The sequence below is a fragment of the Hemiscyllium ocellatum genome, chromosome 36, assembly GCF_020745735.1.
Source record: "Hemiscyllium ocellatum isolate sHemOce1 chromosome 36, sHemOce1.pat.X.cur, whole genome shotgun sequence".
Lineage (NCBI taxonomy): Eukaryota > Metazoa > Chordata > Chondrichthyes > Orectolobiformes > Hemiscylliidae > Hemiscyllium > Hemiscyllium ocellatum.
The window spans coordinates 2,077,688-2,096,361 of NC_083436.1; the positions used below are offsets into that span (position 1 = coordinate 2,077,688).

At 39.4% G+C, this 18,674-nt stretch overlaps 1 protein-coding gene across 1 annotated transcript in view; it reads right to left on the bottom strand.

Annotated features, from left to right (window-relative positions):
* Nucleotides 1–5,453: 5,453 nt before the first annotated feature.
* Nucleotides 5,454–18,674, bottom strand: part of rbm46 (RNA binding motif protein 46) — a 79,448-nt gene continuing 66,227 nt past the window's right edge. Inside the window, 2 exon segments of the mRNA XM_060851582.1 lie at nt 5,454–5,656; nt 12,276–13,070. Coding sequence (XP_060707565.1) covers nt 5,454–5,656; nt 12,276–13,070 — 998 coding nt within the window.

An 18,674-nucleotide genomic window follows, 5' to 3' on the forward strand; every position in this document is an offset into this window, starting at 1 on the left:
TCCAAATTAAACTCCATCTGCCACACCTTAGCCCATTGACCCAATTGATCAAGATTTCTTTGTGATCTTGGGTAACATTCTTCACTGTCCATTTTATCATTTTGGTATTGTCCACAAACTTACAAATCATGCCTCCCATATTCTCATCCAAATCCTTCACATAAATGACAAACAGAAGTGGAGCCAGTACCGATCCCTGTGGAACACCGCTAGTCATAGGCCTACATATGAAAAACAATGATCCTGCTGTTTTCTACCAAAAAGCCAATTATGTATCCAATTGGCAAGCCCACCGTGAATCCCATGTGATCTAACTTTACTAATTAGTCTACCATGCAGAGCCTCATCAAAGGCTTCACGAAAGGCAAACAACATCTATCACTCTGTTCTCATCAATCATTTTGGTTACTTGTACAAACAAACCCAGTCAAGTGTGTGAAACATGATTTTCCTCACACTGAACCATACTGATCAACTCTAATCAATTATTTCCTCTCCAACTTATGTGAACTTATATTCCTTCAGAATCTCTCATAACCTATCCACCCCTGAAGTCAGACTCACAGGTCGATAGTTCCCAGGCTTCTCCTCACATTCCTTCTTAAACAATAAATAGCACGTTAGCCACACCCCAGTCCTCCAGTTCTTCACCCGGGACACTGCACTTTTCTCCCTAACCTCCCAAAATGTCCTGGGAGGTTTATCTATCATTACGTTTTTTTAAGATTTCCAGCATTCCTCTTCTGGACGGTGAACTGTTTTCAAAACATCAATAATTATTTCTCTGATTTCTCTAGCCTCCATTTCTTTCCCAACAGTAAAAGCTGATGTGAAATATTCATTTATATTTCTCCCATCTCTTGAGGTTCAACACAAAAACAACCTCGTTGGTGTTCAAGGGGTCCTACTCTCTCTCCAGTTGCTCTCTCACTCTTTATGCATTTAATCTCTTTGGATTATCTTGACCTTATCTGCCAAGGCTATCTCCTATCCCCTCTTTGCCTTTCTCATTTCCTTCTTAAGGATGTGCCCACAACCTTTATACTCTTCAAGACATTCAGTTAATCCTAATCTCTCTGATACATAATTATGTTTTATTCTTGACTTAAACTTCAACATCTTCATTCATCCATTGTTCCCTAATCTTACCAACCTTGCCTTTCACTCAAACAGTAACAGAATGCTTCTTGCTGTCACACTTTTGAAGGCCTCCCACTTGTCAGACATCCTTTTACCTGCGATCAGTCTGCTCCAATCAACTTTTGAAAGGTCTTGTTTCATACCCTTTCATACCCATTTGCCTTACTCCAGTTAAGAACTTTAACTTTTAACCTTTGACATAACTATTTTAAAATTACTGCTTTATGATCACTGGTCCAAAAGTGTTCTCTGACTAACACATAAGTCACTTGCCCTGCCGTATTTCCCAAGAGAAGTTCAAGTTTTGATCCATCTCTAGTAGGAGAATTTGTTGATAGCAAAACTTTTCTTGCAATTGAACAAATTCTTCACCATCAGAACCTTTAATACCACAAGGTTTGTGAAGGTTTGTAGCTCAGGTTGAGGTTTAGGGTGCAGCTTTGCTCGCTGAACTGTAGGTTTGATATCTAGATGTTTCATTACCTGGCTAGGTAACATCATCAGTGGCGACCTCCAAGTCAAGCGAAGCTGTTGTTTCCTACTTTCTATTTATATGTTTGTCCTGGATGCGGTTCCTGGGGTTTATGGTGATGTCATTTCCTGTTCGTTTTCTGAGGGGTTGATAGATGGTATCTAGATCTATGTGTTTGTTTATGACGTTGTGGTTGGAGTGCCAGCCCTGTAGGAATTATCTGGCATGTCTTTGCATTAATCTCTCCACCCCCGAGGCTCCCAGCCTCATTTTTGATGAAGGGCTTTTGCCTGAAATGTCGATTTTCCTGCTCCTCAGATGCTGCCTGACCTGCTGTGCATTTCCAGCGCCATGCTCTCGACTCTCATCTCCAGCATCTGCAGTACTCACTTTTGGCACACGAGGTCACTGTGAATCATCAGTTACATCATACATCATACTACCTGGCCAGCAGCTCTACTTCATTTAATTATGAATTCAATTTTTTTAGTCTGTAAAATATTTCTATTATTTACATTTAATCTGAAAGCTACATAGAATATGTAGGTAATAACAGGTAAGCAGAGCAGATTTCCTTCCTTAAAGAAACTAAACTGAACCAGATGGGTTTTCCTATAATTGTGTTCTTTTAAAAAATTGAATTCAAATCCTACCATCTGCTAGAGCAGGATTCAACTCTGATCCCCAGAACATTACATGGGATTATAGATTATTAGTCTAGTAATATTACAGACTAGGCATCATGACACATCTTGATTTTCAGTATTCTTGGGATGTTTTGTGTCTTTTACAGACACTTCCAGCATTTCCTTGTTTCCTAAGAACCAAGATTCACTGTAGTAACTTTATCGTTTTAAATACTTGTCAAGATTGTTATTATCTGAGCTTATTTTTCTAGCTAACAATAAGTGTAGACGTAATATCATTTGAGAAATATCACTCACCATCTTACGAACCCCCTCCGTTAGCAGCTCGCAGCCAATAAACTTACAGCTTTCATAAGATGTCACTTTTATTCACTGTTTCTGATTCCTGAGTTTGATTGGATCCTCCCTCTCCACATTCCCAGTAACGTGTCTCAATGTTTGGTGACAGGGAGTGGAGGGTAAATTTGGATAGGGGGAGACCAAGATCACAAAAGTTAGGTAGACAAAAGGATGTCAATGAGGTGTGCTTTGCAAGAGAAAAGAACTCCTTAGGCCTCATAACAAAAATCCTTCCCAAAAACCAGATGCAATTTGACTTCACCAAAAAAAAGTAGGATTCACCCCAGTTTCCTGGGTTTCTGACTCCACAGGTGCTGGGTGAATGATTGTCCAACCCACAGGGACCTATCCAGTAAGTAATTTTGGAAGATCATCATCAATCTAAAGGGGACATGAGGAAAAACATTTTTACACAAAGGATGATGGGTATCTGGAATTTGTTGACTGAACTGGTGACGGCAGAGCCCTTAACTTCTTTCAAAAAGTACCTGGATTTGCTGTAAGCTGCAGTGCTACGGGCGCATGCAAGAAACCATGGGAAGGGCATTTGGGAATTTTTGGGTGGGTATGAACAAGATGGGCCAAATCATTTTTATTCTTGTTCTGTATCATTTTTATGGTTCTACATGTACTATTTCTGTATTAAGACTCTAGGATAAAAAACAGATTTAGGGACGTCTTTCTATTTAGTAGTTTTCCCAGTAGCATCGCTGGCTAGGCTAATTTTTTGCCCATTCCTAAATGTGCAGGGGGCAGTTGAAAGTCAACAACACAATGTAGGTAATAACAGGTAAGCAGAGCAGATTTCCTTACTTAAAGAAATTAAACTGAACCAGATGGGTTTTCCTATTAATGTTCTTTTAAAAATTGAATTCAAATCCTACCATCTGCTAGAGCAGGATTCAAATCTGATCCACAGAACATTACATGGGATTATAGATTATTAGTCTAGTAATATTACAGACTGGGCATCATGACACATCTTGATTTTCAGTATTCTTGGGATGTTTTGTGTCTTTTACAGACACTTCCAGCATTTCCTTGTTTCCCACGATTTCCTTTGCAAACTCACATCCTAAGAACCAAGATTCATTGTAGTAACTTTATCTTTTTAAATACTTGTCAAAATTGTTTTTATCTAATGTTTATAGCTAACAATAAGTGCAGCTGTAATAACACTTGAGAAATATCACTCACCATCTCACCATTTAATATTGATCAAATATATGACAGTAATTCTCCATCACTCTTTTGACAAATGTCTTCAAACCCTATAAGCTCTGCCGTCTAGATAAGAGAGTCTGTGCAAGTTCCCTAAGTCACATACCATCCTGACTCAGAAATGTGTTGCCATTGCCTTACTGTCACTGAGTCAAAATCCTAGATTATCATCCTTTATAGCACTGTGGGTGTCACGCATCAAAGTAGTTCATAAAATGTGCGATTACGTTCTTAAGGGGAAGTAAGGGCAGGGAATAAACATGGACTTTGCTGGCAAGTCCAACAGCCTATGCATCAAATTTTTAAAAATGGATGCAAATGACTTATACTTTTATATTTTATGCTATTTCATTCCATTTTTCCTATAATAAGCAGCATTAAGATTACGTGCGAATTCTTGGCAATTACTTAGCAGTTGTGCTGGCTTCTTAGCCATAGCACAGTATGCATATCCATGATTATTAAATTCTGTTGTTTATTCAAAGATATTAATAAACTGCATATTAAAGACTACTTTTGTTCTCTGGCTGGTTCTTACATTAATTAGGAAAAGCAAAAATTACATAAAATCCAACCTTATACATTTTTTTTTGCTTATAGTACAGAATTCCTGTAAAATGTTACATTTAAAAAAAAGATTTTCACCTTTCATTCATCAGGGCAATTTTTAATAAATACTAATGTGAAGAAAAAACATGCATTTTACAGTGAATGACAAGGCACTGCATTCCAACAATACCTATTCTCAGACAAGATAAAATGCTTTTTCTTTACATTGTTGTTTCTTGCAGATTGTTTGGATAAATGCAAGGTGAAAAGCTTCAATGAAGTGTGTTCCTTTATAACAATAATCTAGTTTGAATGTGAATTTCAGGACCCTACCATTTGTTACTCAGTTCTGTATTCAGTTAAGCCTGACTTAAAGTGTGCTTTCCATTAAAATACAAGAAAACAATTTTAGTGATATTTAATTGAACACATGATTGCAAAAATTCAACCAGTACAATATAAATAATTTTGTCATAACGAGAACAAGCAGACATGGCATAAACAAGAAATATGTCAACTTTAACAATTTGAAACAGTGGGAGTAATTTTACCTTAACGCACGCAGTGAAACATGGTATTGGGCATGACACCATCTTTATATCCAACTAACACTACTCTCCATTGAGCACAAATTGTTCAATGTGTGTAAGCAATGTTGCATTCAAATCTCATCAATTTCCTGAGATGGATGGGCTATGTAAAAATTGACCCCAGTGTGACAGTGAACACTGCAACAAGAAAATACAGCATTGTTCCTGTACATTAGTGCAGCCACAATTCTATTAAGAGGTCTTAATTTAGTGTATTAATAATGCTATAAGTATTAAAGAGCAAAATAACTGAAGGCCAACAGACAAATAGACCATCACAGTGATGAAAAACTTGTCAAATTCATTAACAGTATTATGAAATCTTTAACAAGAACATAAAACAATTTGATTAAGATTTTATACATGAAAAAGAATAATATAATTGAGCCTCAATAAATTGCATAACATAACAGAGAATGAAAAATATTTTTAGAAAACTAACATGCATTTCAAGAAACCTGACAATATTTGTGTATTCCATTCATAATACGATGTTTAGAAGAAAGATCCATGACTAGAAACATATAATCGTTGTCCAATATGACTGCTGTTACCAAGAGGTAGCGTTGTTGACAATGGGTAGCTCGGATAGGAGTACGGTCTAGATGCGTATTGTAGCAAGTTGGAAGCAGAAGTTGGAAGAGGTGCACCAACTTGAGAAAGACTATTAACGGAGCTGGTCCGACGCAAACTGTAGTCTGTAAATACATAAATGTGCATATTACTTCACAAAAATGTGTTATTAAATTATGCATAGCTACAAAGACTTTAAAAATAAATCAACAGTCATAGGTTATGGCCCACACTGAGATAGCCACCACATTGTGTCACTAGGATCTTAATTATTGCTTCAAAAACCTTTGCTATGAATTGTTCAAAGGTATGTTTAAAATAATTTAAATTGCTTACTGCATTGTAATGCTACATCGATAGACTACAGGCATGCAATTCAAAACTAGATATCTTTCCAGTCACAAAAAACATCGGACCAAAGTTCAACATTATTCACAAATCAGTGGGAAAGGTAGCTGGGAATGTGATAGTTGGTGAAGGTGGTAGTGAAGGTAATAGGTCAGAGAGGAGGGTGGAGTGGATAGATGGGAAGAAAGATGGACAGGTAGGACAGTTCTAGAGGGCGGTGCCAAAGGTGGATCTGGAATAAAGTAGGAGGAGGGGAAATTAAGAAACTGGTGAACTCCACATTGATCCCATGTGGTTGCAGGGCCCCAAAGTTAAAGATGAGACATTCTTCCTTCAGACATCGGGTGGTTAGGGTTTGGCAGTAGAGGCGGCCCTGGATTTGCAGATCCTTGGCAGAGTGGTGGAGGGAGTTAAAGTGTTCAGCCACCAGGTGTGGGTTGTTTAGTACATGAGTCCCAGAGACGTTCTCTAAAATGTTCTGCAAATTGGTGTTCTGTCTCCCCAATGTAGAGGGGACCACATTGGGAGCAACGGACACGGTAGATGTTGTGTGTGGAAGTACAGATGTCAGATGTGGAATGATCCTTTGGGCTTTGGACAGAAGTACGTTGAGGGGGGGGTTGCAGGTTTTGCACTCCTTGCAAGTGGCAGGGGAAGGTGCCGGGAGGGAGAGTGGGTGGTGGGGGGCAGTGATGTTCTAAGGCTGAGAGGATTCAGCCTGCAACAATCCCAACCAACTTCCTTTGAGCTTGGTATGACTTCAACCAGTAAAGTATTTGCCCCTAATTCCTATTTACTTCATTTTGTTGGGGCTCTATGATACCACACTAAGTCAAATATTGTCTTGATGCCAAGGTCAGTCACTATCATCTCATGCCTTCAGGTTAGCTCTTTTGTTCATATTATGACAAAGGTTACAATGAGGTCAGGGGCCGTGTGTAAGATGCAGAATTCAAAGTGAGCATTAATGAGCAAATGTATTCTTCACGGCAATCAATGCTTTTCTGATTACTCCCCAATGGCACTCTGAAGCTCCATGCCTACGTAACACCAAATGCTTCCAAATATCACACTTTGCCCCATCACGCCAATTCACCTAGTACTCAGCACCTCAGGATCCATGCAGAAATGAAATCAAGGTAAAACCCTAAGTGAATGCTTTAGATTATGCTGAGAAAAAGTCAGTCATTTGTAAAAAAATTATTTCCCGCATTTACGTTCTTTAAACAAAATTAAACCTTTTAATAACAAACATTTCATTCAAGCCTAACATTGTGATTTACAGTTCTATATCAAAGAATCTGAAACATAAAGAAATGTGACAATGGACAGACATGAAAATAATCCTGCATTAAACCAGAAATAGAAAAAAAAGACTGAAATTGCAAACAATTATATTTTTAAAGTGACTCAGATACTCCAAAGCCTTAGATGGTTGTATCTGCTCTTGCATGTCAAGATCTCGTGCAAACTGAGGGAATTGTGAGAAAGTGAAGACTGCAGATGCTGGAGATCAGAATCCAAAAGTGCTGGAAAAGCACACCAGGCATCATCAAAGGAGCAGGAGAATCGATGTTTCAAGCATTAGCCCTTCATTAGGAATGAAGTGAAGGTCCAAAACATCCTCAGATGCTGGGTGACCTGCTGTGCTTTTCGAGCGCCATGCTTTTCGAAACTGAGGCAATGGGAAGCTGAAAATTCAGATGGCAAATTACCCTAAACTGAAACGCTGACTCATCAGTGACACTGGTCATTTCAGCGCACTATTTTTATATGCCTTGACACTTTTGATGGAATCATGGGGTGACTCTGCAAGCAATGAAGGAGAAAACATGAGTGCCAAGGAATTTATTGCAGTTTATATAAATGGAACCTTTGAAATATATTAACCCTCGTGAGTTTCGAGAAGATTTGTAGCTCAGGTTAAGGCTCTGGATGTAAGTTTCCTCGCTGAGCTGGAAGGTTCGTTTTCAGATGTTTCATCACCATTCGAGGTAATAATATCAGTGAGTGCGCCCAGTAACTCTAGCCACTCTCCCCTCCTGCAAAGACATCTTGGGAAATGGCGGGATTACCTGACACTGAAAGACTGGAGCGACTGGGCTTGTATACCCTTGAGTTTAGAAGACTGAGTCATATAAGATTATTAAAGGATTGGACACTCTGGAGGCAGGAAACATGTTTCCGCTGATGGGTGAGTGTCGAACCAGAGGACACAGCTTAAAAACACGGGGTAGACCATTTAGGACAGAGATGAGAAGAAACTTCTTCACCCAGAGAGTGATGGCTGTGTGGAATGCTCTGCCCCAGAGGGCAGTGGAGGCCCAGTCTCTGGATTCATTTAAGAAAGAGTTGGATAGAGCTCTCAAGGATTGAGGAATCAAGGGTTATGGAGATAAGGCAGGAACAGGATACTGATTAAGGTTGATCAGCTATGATCATATTGAATGGTGCTGCAGGCTCGAAGGGCAGAATGGCCTACTCCTGCACCTATTGTCTATTGAAATGACTACAAGACTACTCAGACCTCTTGGCATCATGGAGTCCATAAACCCACCAATACTCTAAAACAGCAGCTAATGAACTTAAAAGACCCTACACAGGTAATAAGTAAAATGAACTTCATTTGCAAAATACCTTGCAAAAGCAATAACAAACACTACGTTGGATAAACGGGCAGAAGACTAGCCACCAGGACACATCAACTAACTACAAAAAGACATGACCTACTATCATTAATATCCTTACATGCAGATGAAAAAGGACACCACTTTCACTGGGACAAAACATCTATCCTAGGACAAGCCAAACAGAGATATACATAAGAATTCCTAGAAGCATGGCATTCCAACCGGAACTCATATACATAAATGTGTTGGAGGAAGGTATAGATTGTCTCATTAGTAAGTTTGCAGATGACACCAAGATTGGTGGAGTAGCAGATAATGAAGGGAACTGTCAGAGAATACAGCAGAACATACATAGATAAGAGAGTTGGGCAGAGAAATCGCAAATGGAGTTCAATCTGGATAAATGCGAAGTGATGCATTTTGGAAGATGCAATTCCAGAGCAAAATATACAGTAAATGGAAGAGTCCTGGGGAAAATTGATGTACAGAGAGATTTGGGTATTCTGATCCATTGTTCCTGAAGATGGCAACACAAGTCAGTAAAATGGTCAAGATGGCATACACCATCAGATGAAGTACTGAGTACAAGAGTTGGCAAGACATGTTACAATTGTAAAAGATGTTGGTTTGGACACATTTGGAATACCGTGTACAGTTCTGGTCAACATATTACCAAAAGGATGAGGATGCTTTGGAGAGGGTGCAGAGGAGATTTACCAGGATGTTGCCTCTTATGGAAAGTGCTAGCTATGAGGAGAGGTTGCGTAGGTTATGATTATTTTCATTGGAAAGAACATGGTTGAGGGTGAATCTGATTGAGGCCCACAAAAATCATGAAAAGTGTAGATTGGGTGGATAGCAAAATCTTTTGTCCAGAGGGGAGGACTCAATTACTAGGGTTCATGAGTTCAAACTGAGAAGGAAAAGTTTAGGGGAGACATACATGGAAAGTTCTTAATGCAGAGGGCGGTGGGTTCCTGGAATACGTTACCAGCAGAGGTGGTTTGGGGCAGGAACAATGGTGTCATTTAAGATGTATCTAAATAGATGCATGAATGGGCAGGGAGCAAAGGGATACAGATCCTTAGAAAATAGATGGCAGATTTGGATGGAGGATATGAATTGGCGCAGGTTTGGAGGGGTGAAGAGTCTGTTCCTTGCTGTAATGTTCTTCGTTCTATCAACAAACACATTGATTTGGACCCCATCTACAACTCTCTAAGAAAAAGAACAGGAAATGACATCACCAACACAGGAAATTATATCACCAACCCAAGGAAACCTAAACACATAAATAGAATATGGGACATAACACCAGAGGCTCACTGATGACGTTATTTAGTATGTGACAAAACATCTGAAAATGAACCTTCCAGTTCAGCAAACAAACTTCCATCCAGTATAGTAACCCTCCTGAAGTAGGGTTACATCCAAAACATTGACTTATCCACCTCCTGATTCTTCCTGGTTTGCCATGTTCTTCCAACTTCCTGCTTACATTTACATTTTTGATAGCTCCTTTTGACAGATTGAGTTTGACAAGACTTTTGATAGTCCCAGTGAGATTGCCATTTATAAGTTTTACACACATTTATACTTACCTTTACTAATCCCAAAGTCATCCGACAACATCCAAAGGCTACTTTACCTCAATTAAAGGTTCCATTTATGTTAACTGCAATAAATTCTTGGGCACTCATGTTTTCTCCTTCATTGCTTGTAGAATCTCCTCATGATTCCATCAGAAGACCATTTCCATTACAGAAATTCCATTATGCACCTCACCATTCTCATGCCTTTTATTAGTTTTGAAAAGGCTGGTACTGGAAAAGCATAGCAGGTCAGGCAGCATTCAAGGAGCAGTAGAGTCGATGTTTTAGGCATTGACTTTGATGCCTGAATATCCTGCTCCTCAGATGCTGCCTGACCTGTGGTGCTTTTCCAATGCCAATCTTTTCCATTCTGATTCTCCAGCATCTGCAATCCTCACTTTCTCCCTTTTATTAGTTGGCAACTCATTTTTAAGTTGTGCTTCTCACTAACTATCCCACCTTATTACAATTTATTTGCGACAGCAGTTCAAAATTTAGGCCCATCATCACTTAAGCTAAAAAGGCCCTAGCCTCACATAAGTGAATACTGGTATCCTCTTCATCATTATCAACAACCGTCATGACATAAGAACAAAGAAAAAAGAAAATTTACAGCCCAGTAACAGACCTTTTCGCCTCCAATCCTGAGCCGAAGCAAATCCACTGTCTAATCCTGTCGCCCAGTTCCTAAGCATCTGTATCCCTCTGTTCCCAACCTACTCATGCATCTTAAATTAATCTGTCCAGATCTCAGTCAATTTAGCATATGTTCTTACAGTTATCTTTCACTCCTCTAACACTGGCCTACTCTCCAAACCCACCTATGCCTCACCCTCTGTCCTTCCTGCTCAGAAAAAGAAAATCAAGATTGAACTTTCATGTTTCTTTTTCTTCCATTTAACTTTGAAAACTTCTGTAAACATTTGCAGAACCCTCAGAGAAATGGTGTTCGTGTCAATAGCTTTAATGAAACAAAAACTGAAATTGCTGGAGAAACTCAATAGGTCTGGAAGCATTTGTGGAAAGAAAACAAAGTTATGTTTCTGAAGAAAGGTCACTGGATTTTAAACCTTATCTCTGTTTTCAATCAACAGTTTTGTATGTTTTGTCCAAGTTTTTCACAGATCTTGGGGCAAAGCTGCAAATGACTGGGTTATGACTACTGAAGTTCAACTCCACAATTCAATTGTGCTTTGATTTCCCATTCTAAAAGTTTGTCTTCCTTGACATAATGTTTTCTGCTCTATAACAATGTTTTCGACATATGTATCATAGAATGTAGAATATAGAACTATATAGCACAGGAACGGGCCCTTCGGCCCACGGTGTTATGTTGAACATGAAACTAAGTTAAGTTAATCCTTTCTGCCTGTCTTTGATCCATATCCTTGCATATTCAAATAAGAAGCATAGGCTGTGCACAGCAAAACATCCTGAACTCTCACCATTCTCATATAACAAAAACTGTAACTAAGCCTTAGTTTGTAAAAAGATGAATTTTTAAGAAATTATAATACTTTTCCACAATCATCCTTGTCACAGCATATTCACTTTGTTGGATTTCCTGAAAATATATTAGCAATTTGTCTCATTGTCTACCCAGAAGTCAGATGTCTCAGTAAGGAATTCTTGCCGCTTCCTAAAATGTTGCTCTGCTTTGATCATATATCAGGAGAGTTAGTTTCCCAACAATCCAGAGCTTTGTGACTCCTTGGTGGACAAAACCTACTGAAAAGCTCTGCTTTCATACTCACTAAACCAGAATAGAGTGTTTCTTGTGAAATATATTGACTTAATAGTTTAGACAGAGATCTCTGGAATATTCACGTGTGTGTGAACATTTCACAGTTAGGTTTACAAATATGTTTCAAAGCAGAAAGACTGGAGTTGTGCACTTAGAAAAGCTTCCCCTATCATTACAAAATAGATTTTTTTTCTGGGGGACTTTTATACTTATTCAGAATGTAGTGCAATGCCTACAGGATTCAGTTACGGAAATAGAATGAAATTAGCATTTATTTTTAAATGAATAAAATGTAATAGGCATTTCACTTACTTCAAAATTACAGCTGAAACAGGACTTAATTTTCAAAATATATACATTGTTGCAATGTGGTGCAGACTTCATCTGTTCTTTGCACATAAAGTTAAGAGAGAAAGACAGAAATACTAACCTAAATGTGTTAGTGCATATTGTGCAGCTAGTTCCTTAGCATCTTCCAGCATTGTGCAGAGCTTATCAGGCATGAAATGGCTCAGTGTACCTTGTGAACTGTTCGCAAGGGAGGGAATAACCACTTTATAAACAAGCAGTTGTTTCCCATCCTGACTTGTTGTTGAGTATAGGTAGTACTCTGGTGGCGCCCAATTATTTTTGTTGCAATAATATTCCAAGTGTGTAACTGAGGACTGAAAATGGCTAGGCTTCAATGAATAAATACTCAAAGGTGTAAGCTTTATTCCAGGGAATAAAGGATATGTGCATCTCTCCAGTTCAGGTGAGCATGGGCTATGGTGACCATTCAGACGTGCCGGTAAGCTTGGTGACCTTCCTGGGGTTTTTGCTATCCCATCTTCCTTGTTGGTAAATGTTAGTCATTGATTTTCACAATTAATATTGACTTGACTACCTTGAGTGTACTTCCAAGAGCCATCTTTATTAACTGGCTTTGCAAGGGTGACTTCAATGCTAGCACCATCTATACACTTTCCATTCATAATATTCATAGCTGTAACTGCATCATCTCTGTCAAAAAAATGCACAAATGCATAGTCTCTGAGCTTTTTTACTCGTTCAACTGCTCCAGGCTTAATTTTGTTGAATTCCATTTTGATAGTCTCTTCTGTTGTGGATATCATCAGGTTTCGGACATAGAGTACCTTAACCTTTTGCATAGTTTCCTCATCCACTTCTTTTTCAGGGTCTGCCCAATCCACCTGAATGGTATGCCCCCACAATTGAAAAGTACCTGAAAAATACAGATGAGGTCAAGATGTTATTTCTAAAGTAACAGTGGCTTGCATTCTGCATTACCAAACAACTTGTTATTTCCCATCACTATATCATTTCAAATACATTGTATTTGCCAATTGGAGCTAAAAATTGGAAACATTACTTATTTGGAATTAGTTTTGGTTGAGGGGTTAGAGAGTTTACTTTTTAGGTTGTGAGTTCCCCATCTTCCAAAGCAGAAATTACAGCTATGGAGAAGAGGCTACTAAGTGGCGGCACAGTGGCACAGTGGTTAGCACTGCTGTCTCACAGCACCGGAGACCCGGGTTCAATTCCCGATTCAGGCGACTGACTGTGTGGAGTTTGCACGTTCTCCCCGTGTCTGCGTGGGTTTCCTCCAGGTGCTCCGGTTTCCTCCCACAATCCAAAGATGTGTGGGTCAGGTGAATTGGCCATGCTAAATTGCCCGTAGTGTTAGGTAAGGGGTAAATATAGGGGTATGGGTGGGTTGCGCTTCGACGGGTGGACTTGTTGGGCCGAAGGGCCTGTTTCCACACTGTAAGTAATCTAATCTAAGTCCAGAGGTTCAAGCGACACAATCCCTGACTCACTGGATTAATGCTTTTCCTTAAATTTAGAAATATTTTCAGCACTGAGTGCTGAGCATGCCTGGGATGTTGATGCATCAACATGGCCCAGCTAGAGGCTGTTAAGTGAAAGTGACTGACAAATGAATAGGGAGTGGATGAAACTAGGAATCAATAAGCTAAGCTGGGAAATGTGCTTTTGCTCCTATCTGTTTGTTTTACAGGCTTCTTACCCTGGAAAATGTGCTCCACAGGTACTGAAAACTAGGTGGGGTAAGATGAGTGGATTGCAGCACATGGAAAGAACTAATTACAGTGGAAGGGATTGATTTTAATATAAATGGGGGAAGAACATCTTGAGGCGAGGGCCTAATTAGTGCATGAGTATTAAAATGGGGTTACCTTGAAAAGATTATGCAAGAACACAAAGTAATTGCATATTGAAAGAAACAGAAGATAGCAGGAATAGGGTTTTTGGCTCTGAGAGTACTCAGCCATTCAGTATGATCGTAGCTGATCCGCTAAGTCTGTTTCTTGTTTCTGCTTTCTCCCTTTGATCATTTTATCTCTAATAACCATTGCCAATTCCTTGAAAGAATTCAAAGTTTTGGCCTCAGCTGTTTTCCACTGGCACAGATTTCCACTGGCTCACCACTCATATTAGTTTGCCTCGTTAACTGGTTCTGGACCCCCTGATAATTTTAGAGTTTTCTATCAGATCTTTGCTTACTCTTCTAAATTCCAATGCATATAGCACTAACACATCCAGGCGCTTTTCAAATGTCAATCCTGCCATCCCAGTAAGCAATGTGGTAAACCTTCACTCCACTCTCTCCGTAGTTCAGGTAAGGAGACCAAAATCACACACAATACTCCAGTAAGTGTGGTCTCATCAAGGCCCTGTACAATTACAGCAAGACATTCCTGTTCCTGTATGCAAATTGTCTTGCTGTGAAGGCCAACATACTACTTGACTTCTTCATTGCCTACATGATTACATTCAGCGAATGGCAGGTCGCCCAGGTCTTGTTGCACCTCTTCTTTCCCAATATATCACCATTCAGATAAGGTTGAAGATAAGTATGATGGTGCAGCATGCAGTAAAGAAGGCAAATGGTATGCACCCTTCATTGCAAAAGGTTTCATGTAGAAGAACAGGGGTGTGTTGCTGTAGTTATACAAGGCTTTGGTGAGGCCACATCTAGAACACTGTGTGCAGTTTTGGTCTTCTTTTCTGAGGAAGGGTTCTCTTGTTCTCGACAGAGTTTACCAGGCTGATTCCGAGGATGGTGCGGCTGATGTATGAGGAGGGATCGATTAGGTTAGGATTGTTTTTGCTGGAGTTCAGACGGATGAAGGGGGAATCTCACAGAGACTTAAAAAATTCTAACAGGACTAGACAGGGCAGATGCAGGGAGGATGTTCCCGATGGTGGGTGTGTCCAGAACCAGGGGTCACAGTCTGAGGATTCAGAGTGGACCATTTAAAACAGAGATAAGGAGACATTTCTTCACCCAAAGAATGGTGAGCCTGTGGAATTCATTACCACAGGAAGTAGTTGATGCCAAAATATTGAATGTATTCAAGAGGCGGCTAGATGAAGCACTTTTGGTGAATAGGAACAAAGGTTATGGGCGAAAGCAGGGTTAGATTACTGAGTTGGACGATCAACTATGTATAGCGAAGCAGGTTCGAAGGTCAGAATGGCCTCTTCCTGCTCTTAGCTTTTATGTTTCTATGTCTATGATTGTATGTTTCCTATTTTACTATCTAAGTGTATAAGTTCAGATTTATCTACATTATATATCATCTGTCATGCAATGCCCACTCACTATGTTCAAAATTAAAACATCTCTACGTCCTTCTCACAGTTCAAGCTCTATTGTGTCATCTGCAAATTTAGGGATATTACATTTAGTTTTCTCATCTACATTATTAATATATATATTATGAACACTAAACACTTTGGTGCTCACCAGTCACTGCTTGTCAGTATTGCATAAATGTATTGGAATTTACAGACTTGCATTGAGTACACTGCTCAACTGTTGAGATAGTTCAATTTCTGTCCCCTGATCATTAGTGCAACAATCCAAGAATACTCTAAGAGGATCCAAGCTGGAGGTGGATTCGGAAGCTCCAGATGGAACTCATCTGCTCTGCCTATTCTTTTTTTCTTTTTCCTTTTACACTCTTAGTACTTTTTTCTTCTTCACTCATGGCTTTTGACGATTCCCGGCCTCTGGCAACAATTCCTGGCCTCCAGAGAGCAACGATTCTGGGCTATGACTCTTGGTCTCCAGTGATGACTCATGGCCTCGTGACCTTCTGGCCTGGTACAATGGCCTCCTGGCATGGCATGGCATGGCATGGTAACCGACCAGCCTGGCATAGCATCCTCCCCAACCTTACTGTAGCAGCCTCCTGGCATAGCAGCCTCAGCCCAGCGAAGTGTCCTCAGCCCGGCATGGCAGTCTAAAGTTGTCTCCTAGCCTCATGGTTCTCAAAATGAAGTCTGGTGCAGTCGGGAGGCAGGGCCAAGCACAGACTGGAAGTTCTGAACTTGTATCTCTGCAATGCTGGACATTTTATTTCTTGAGTCTCTGAGATTTTGTAACTAAAGAAGATGTAAATAGCTATCTTTGTACCTACGTTGGTGCTGTAAATGACTGCATATAAGCTTTTTGCTATACTCAGTGTGGCAATAAAGATTGATTTGAATTCTAATCTATAATTTGAAATTAATGGACTTTTATCTTTTAATATTAATGTTCAACTTTTTGGGTCTCAGAAACATACAGTAATCCAGTTCGCATACTTTTATCAGGCATCCTATAGTTTAGAAAACACTGAAATCTATAACTGCTAGGAATCTAAACATGCTGATTCAGGAGGTCATCATTCATGCATACAGATTGTGAAATCTGAGAGAAATATACCCAACCTCATATATAATCACAATAATAATCAATTACTATTGATTAAACCAGATTACATCAACATATTTAAAACATTTAAATAAAAGTTTCTGAAGAAGTCAGAACAATTAACTGTATTTCTCTCTCCATAGGTGTCACCAGACCTGCTGAGTTTCTCTAGCATTTTGTTTGTTTATTTAAATTAATGTTTTACTGAAAATAAAATTACACAGGATATAACATTTTTGATTTCCATTGACCTCAATTAAATCTGCCAAGATAGATTGATGTCTTTCAGATTCACCTTTCCCAGCAGTATTTAGTGCCATGTAAATATGATTTTCATATATAAAGAACAATATAATACAAGAACAGGCCGTTGGCCCTGCAAGTCTGTGCTGACATATTGTGTTTTTCTCTTCTAAAACTGTCTTCACTTACAGGATCCGTATCCCTCTATTCCCTTCCTATTCGTGTATTCGTCCAGGCGTTTCTTGAATATGGTTATTGTGTCTGCTTCCACCACTTCCTTTGGCAGCACGTTCCAGGCACTCACTACCCTTTGTGTGAAAAACTTATCTTGCACATATCTTAAACATGCCTCTGCTACCCGCCCCCCAAAAGCTGTGTCCCCTAGTAATTGAATCCTTTGTGCTGGGAAAAACCCTCATACTTTCCACTCTATCCAAGTTATTCATAATCTTATAAACTTCTATCATGTCATCCTTCAACTTCCTGCATTTCAGTGAAAACAAACCCAGTCTATCCAACCTTTCTTCATAGCTAAAATCTCCCATCTCAGAAAGCATCCTGGTGAACCTTTTCTATACTCTCTCCAAATCATCTACATCCTCCTGGTGGTGTGGTGACCACCATTCCTGATGAAGGCCTTATGACCGAAACATTGATTCTCCTGCTCCTTGGATGCTACCTGACTGGCTGTGCTTTTCCAGCACCACACTCTTCAACTCTGATTCTCAGCATCTGCAGTCCTCACTTTCTCCTGGTGTGATGACTGTACGCAACAAATATCAGGAACTGTGATGTCATGAAACATGATGATAGCCATCACACTGAAGTTTTCTCAAAACAGAGTGAACCAAAAAGATAAAAACACATATACATTAATATTGAATTAAAACATTCCAGAGAATAAAATAAATGATAAGATTGGCTTAAGAAGCTCAAATATGACAAAGTGTACAGTTTTTACAGTGAAATGATCAGGGTAAATCAGATTATATAGATTAAATAGCATAGAAAAAAAAAGACTATCTGGTCCATGGCTAATATTCTAGTTGAGTCTCCCCAAATCTCTTCTTATCTAAATTTATCATGGTAACCATCTCCCTTCTCTCAAATAGTTATTGAGCTTCCCTCGAAGGCATCAATACTATTCACTTCAATGCTCTCTGTGATAATGCTTTACATTGTTATCACATTTCAGATTATGAAGTTTCTTCTGAATTCCTATGGAGTGCCTGTTATAATGTTCACTGATGGCCTTCAGTCATCAGGGGTGAGAGAAGCCAGAAACAAATGTCAGAAATTTATTTTTGATAAGGAATCATGTATTTAAAGCTTTTTTTTATGATTTGTAGTGAATGCAAATGCTAACAGTTGGTGATGGAGCGGCTGGCATTACGGGACTTGGACTGTGAGCGGCTGTTAGATTTGAGTGGCCAGAAAAATTCCCACAGCAGGAAAATAAAACGCTGGGCCAATTTGAGTGATGGGACTATTTGATGAAGAGACAGAAGGCAGGATTGTGTACACCGAATATGCTTAAAAGCTAACAAAATAGCTTAAGGCATAACATACCAGCTTTCTTGAGTACCATTGGGTGCAAAGCATTCTCAGTTCTAAGGAGTCTGGTGCAACCAGAGAAAACTGCAAAAACGCACCAAGAACTATACAAACATTTGGGGAGTTATTTTGCACCACTCATGACCATAGAAAGTTTTCATTTTTATAAATGGGTGCAGCACAAATGAGAGTCCATCGCCCAATTTATGGCCACCTGAATGAGGTCAGTGAAATATTGTGAATGTGGAGGATTCCTCCAAAATGATGTGTGAGACCATGTGGTATATGGCTTCTGACACAAAGCCATCC